At 35.3% G+C, this 5,119-nt stretch overlaps 1 protein-coding gene across 1 annotated transcript in view; it reads left to right on the forward strand.

Annotated features, from left to right (window-relative positions):
* Nucleotides 1–5,119, forward strand: part of SLC12A2 (solute carrier family 12 member 2) — a gene marked incomplete at its 5' end in the record, with an annotated part of 59,890 nt that overhangs the window by 34,010 nt on the left and 20,761 nt on the right. The window contains 4 exons of the mRNA XM_010726025.2: nucleotides 987–1,094; nucleotides 2,223–2,346; nucleotides 3,679–3,780; nucleotides 4,886–5,069. Coding sequence (XP_010724327.2) covers nucleotides 987–1,094; nucleotides 2,223–2,346; nucleotides 3,679–3,780; nucleotides 4,886–5,069 — 518 coding nt within the window. The remainder of the gene's footprint in view (nucleotides 1–986; nucleotides 1,095–2,222; nucleotides 2,347–3,678; nucleotides 3,781–4,885; nucleotides 5,070–5,119) is intronic.

The raw sequence follows: 5,119 nt of genomic DNA on the forward strand, positions 1-5,119 counted from the left end.
ATCTAAATTTAGCAACACTCCAGAACTGCTGTTAGAAGGACGTTGCCATGCTAGGTTTGCTCTGAGTAAAATTCTAAGCTTTTCAAGATGTTATCAAATTATTAAATACTCTGTCTTCAAGCAGCCTAAACTTTAATTTCATACGGAAAGTACCCATTAAAACCATGACTATTCTTAAATTCATGGTTCTTTATCTTAACTGACACTTGAAATGCTGTATGCATCTATGATAAGAGAGTAGAGCATTAGAACTACCATCTTCTGCCATTCTGAGGATGTATGACAATTAGACAAGAAACTGCTTTGCTTTTGATTTGGGATTTTTTGATCATATTAACATTTCTCTACATCTGGTTTACTCAGCATTTATTGCTAGTCTTTCAGTCTGCCAGTAATGGTATATTGTATTTCATTCAGATGATTGAAAATATGATCATTATGGATATGAGAACCAAGCTTGTTCTGTCCTTGTAGATAGGAATGGGAAACAAATTGGAGTGAGAATGGGAAGCAAACCTGACTTAACTGTGGCAAAACATAAAACAAACCTTCCCAAGATGTTCCCCAAATTCAGTTGCTTTGTTACTTGGGCTGTTTCTTAGTGACTGGATGGTCAAAATGATGTATAATGTGTATTTTTCTTCTATGGCTGAAGTTTCCTTTCTTTTTTATTAGTCCATTGAGACTTCTGCCATCAGTCAGTTTACATGGTTGGACTAAATACTATCTGATAAGCTACTTTCTCTTGTCCTGGATCGGGGATTTTTTAACCCTAATTCCTACTCCCCCTCTTTGGCCCTCGTTCATCCATAGATGTGAATGTGTGAATTTGACTTGTAAGTGAAGAGTACCAAGTATTTTTATATACTTTTTGTGTGCTGTTAATAGTAGCTTGTGTAGTTACAATATTATACTTCTTAACTTTTTTTTTTAAACTAACAACAGCAAGAAAAAACCCACCAAAAACAAAGTTTTTCTACTTCTAGGTGATGAGCATGGTATCAGGGTTTGCACCCCTGATTTCTGCAGGCATTTTTTCAGCTACCTTGTCATCTGCACTAGCATCTCTTGTGAGTGCGCCTAAAATCTTCCAGGTAAGTATGGATGCAAAACCATAATCTTTTAAAGATTAATTCTAATTAAGTTTCAAATGAGAATTTTGGAAAAGGGACTCTGACATACTGTAATCATGACTTGTAACTGCTGAGTCCAGTAGATTAATCTGTAATCTGTTTACCTGGTGCTTAAAATGGGAAAACAGCATCCTATTTTTAGTAAATGTGGCTAGAATGTAACTTATGTCAGATCTTAAGTGTTTCTGGTTACTTTCTTATGAGTGAGTTATTACCAACCTTTGTAATGTCACTTATCCAAGACTTTCTGCCTTTTGGAACAAACCAAGCATTCAAATGAGTTGAAGTGAATGAAGTGATGGTTACTCTTGAAACTGGGATCTTAATGGTCATGCATCCCAGGGTGTTTATATGTGGCAGCCAAACATGCTGCTATCTTGGAGTGAGGGGAGTATAACGTCTAGATATTCAGTAAATTGCTTTTCATGGAACTAGGAAGTTCCAAGAAATGAAATACCACTAGCATAATGTAAAAAATAATAGATTAGTTCATTCCTCAAAATAATCAAAGTAGAACCTGTAGAATCCTTTCAATACTTTCACAAAATAATGTAATTGTGAACCGGTTCTTGTTTACGTCTCTTCACATTAATTTTGTTGGTGTTTCCAAATGAATGCCCCTCCTTCTTAAACTCCTTAATCTTATTATTTTTATTTCATGTTCTTTTTAATTGAATAAAACTTTACTGTTCTCTGGTGGACCTTCTTCCCCAAAATGTCAGTAAATAGTCAAACGTAGAAGAGGCTTTGTTGCAGAATATAAACAGACGTGTTGATTTAGGGAACTACTGTAAATGTTAGGTAAACTTTCCACTTTCTGAAGAAGTTGGTTTTCTCCTTAACGAGAGACTCTCTGTAAGACACCTGTGAAGTACAGTAAAGCATTTAGTGAAGAGCAGCACTTGCTACTGAAGGATAGAATATTGGAAAAGCAAAAAACTGAAATGGTAAGACAATTGTTAACAGAATAAGTACAGGTTAGCTTCTTCTAGGAAGATGATATATGCATTGAAAGACAGCATTAGTAAACATTAATAAGGATATTTTTTTAACTAAGTGCACACTAACTCTTGCATTTTATTTTTTTAGGCTTTGTGCAAGGACAACATCTATCCAGGATTTCAGATGTTTGCTAAAGGCTATGGGAAGAACAATGAACCACTGAGAGGATATCTTCTAACATTTTTAATTGCTCTTGGATTCATACTAATTGGTTAGTTTGAAATTAAAGTAAATCTGGATCTCCTTTTTGTCTTTCATAAAGCATTCTTTTCCATCTCATTGGCTTGATGATATTGTCCCTGAGATCTAACACACAGCTGATTTCTAAGTGAGGATTCTAAATTTTAGTTTAAGGATTTTCTTCTGGATCCTAAATATCTCAATGCTTAGAACTAGAAAAAATCTAAATTGAACAGTAAGTAGATTTCACTTTCTCTAATCACTTCAGGCATCTGTTGTAACATACTGTTAATGAACGAAATACATTTTGTTTAAAGTAGAATGATGTAATATGTTGTAAATATGAAAATTTAATTTAGATTTTTAATAATTACAAATGGCTTCAGTAAATGGCAAGCTTAGATGAACAGAACTTTTTAAAGTGTGTTCTACAGATGATAGAGATGATTGCTGCTGCTATTGGCAGTGGTAAAGATAGTCTAGGTGAAGGATTACATTTGTTCTAGGAAGATGGTGAACTGATATTGCTATGTTTGCCCGTGTGTTCTGTGCTAGCACTCTCAGCTCTTCCTTTTATGCTGTTTTATCCTTTCCAATCTGAGGTGTGTGTGTGTGTGTGCGCGCGCGCTTTCTCAACTGCAACAAGATGACTGGAGGCTTGATTATAACAACTGAATGCTTGCAAATTGACACATTGTGATTGCTGCTTTTTAATAGAGAGGATACTGGTATGAATTTTTTGTACTGTGCTGCCTCATGGAAGAGCTTGATGCTTTCCTTTCCATCTCTGTCTCTGAAAAGAAAATATTCATCACTGTTGCAGTGGAATTGATAAGTAATAATGTACTAATACTAATACCATTAATTGAGATTTTCAATTAAAATGCAAGCAAATTAGCATGTTTGTCATATTTGTTCATGCTAATTTTGCTCTTACCATTTGCCATAGATGAAAGTCTCTTGTTCTTACTAGCCTTTTACTCTTTTTTGTTGGAACTGAGACGTAAACTAAAGAAATTTGACTTCGGGTTCTTCAGAACCCAATATATTTACAGCAGTGTTAAATCAAACCATGGTGGGAAAGAAATTCGCTCAAGTTATTTTAAGAAAGCGTATAGTAATCAGAAGAAGCAGTTGTGGAACACTTGATGTAAAAATGCTGTATTTTTAAAAAACTGAAACTTGCGTTTCCTGACTATCAGAAGATAACTCAGTTAATAAGAGACATTTAAGTTAGTAGCTGCATTTATTGGAAAGCACAAAGTGATTTTGCCTACGTAACATAAGGTTGAGTTAACTCTGAAATGTACAAAGCCATTAGATGGTATATATTATAACATTCTACTTCATTTTTGTTCTGCAGCTGAACTGAACGTCATCGCTCCAATTATCTCTAACTTCTTCTTGGCTTCATATGCCTTGATTAACTTTTCTGTGTTCCATGCATCTCTTGCAAAATCTCCAGGTAGGAACCATATTCTTGGGTTCAAAGTTTATCTTGCAATTCCTAAGTGCAGAAAAATTGAAAAGCTACTAATGTAAATGAAAGTCTGCTTTAATTCAATACTAAATATCTATTTCACTTTCATGACACGTCTGAGTTATTCTTAAATAACTCGAGCCTCCCAAAATTTGAAGGATAGAATGGTTCCCAAGAATAGCTTGGGAGCTACAAGTGTTTGTCAGTTTTGCTGCGGAAACAGAAGATAATTCAGTACTTGTTCAGTAACTCTTGAATAGATCTCTGATAATATTCCTTCATTTCTCATCAAGTATACTTAAGACTGTCTGTTCAAGACAGTTTTCTTGCTAAATCAGTTTCTGGTGTTCAAGACCCACTTTTTTGTCATCTTTAGATTTCTCAGTAATATATTTAGTCTTCCAGCCCAGAAGGAAGTAGTGGAATGGACATGTTTTTATAGCCTTTGTTTGGTATGGGAGGCCAGTTAAAATACAAGACTGAACCAAGGAACAGTACTTGCAGACTAGTGTTTCTCATACCTGGTCCCCTATGCTAAAATGTCCCTAGATGTTTCGGTTACTGCACAGCTCTGTACGAATATGTTTGTGGAATATATGTATTGATGAAATGGGGGCTTTTCATGTAATGAAAATTTGTGTGGAAATATAAACGTACCTAAAAGCAGTTGAAAGTATGAGAGGGAGAGGTACTAGGCTGATGACTTACGTTACACATAGGCTGAGGTTTTGCTTTGAAAGCAAAAATCAATTTTCTTGAAACTTATTGCCAAAGGTACTTCTATTCTGCTTCAGTAAACATACTGGCACAAACATCTTCAACCTTTAGAGATAGCTTTTAGAAGACAACATTGGGAACTTTTACGTATCTATGCAAGAAAAATGTGAATTAGTTTGATAAATGGTGAAAAATTAAGTTTTTGTAAACGTGCCAAAGTCTCTATTTGTTATACTACTGAAACTGGTGTGTTTTGTGGTGAAATGTGATTCAGAACACTAAGGAGGGAGAAGAGGGACAGGACCTTCTTTCCCTTGAATTACATTATTTCCCCCTCTTTCCTCCCTTATCCTCCAAATTAAATTTTGACTAGGTTGGCGTCCTGCTTTCAAATACTACAATATGTGGATTTCTCTTGTTGGAGCCATTCTGTGCTGTATTGTGATGTTTGTCATCAACTGGTGGGCCGCGCTTTTAACATATGTCATAGTCCTTGGACTCTACATTTATGTCACTTACAAGAAACCAGGTATGTATAGGGGCCATTCCTGGTTCTAGTGGGAAGAAGTGGGATGTGGAAGATGGAAGAAGTGTGTGTGTGGAGGGG

Source organism: Meleagris gallopavo, chromosome Z (genome assembly GCF_000146605.3).
Source record: "Meleagris gallopavo isolate NT-WF06-2002-E0010 breed Aviagen turkey brand Nicholas breeding stock chromosome Z, Turkey_5.1, whole genome shotgun sequence".
NCBI classification, from domain to species: Eukaryota; Metazoa; Chordata; class Aves; order Galliformes; family Phasianidae; genus Meleagris; species Meleagris gallopavo.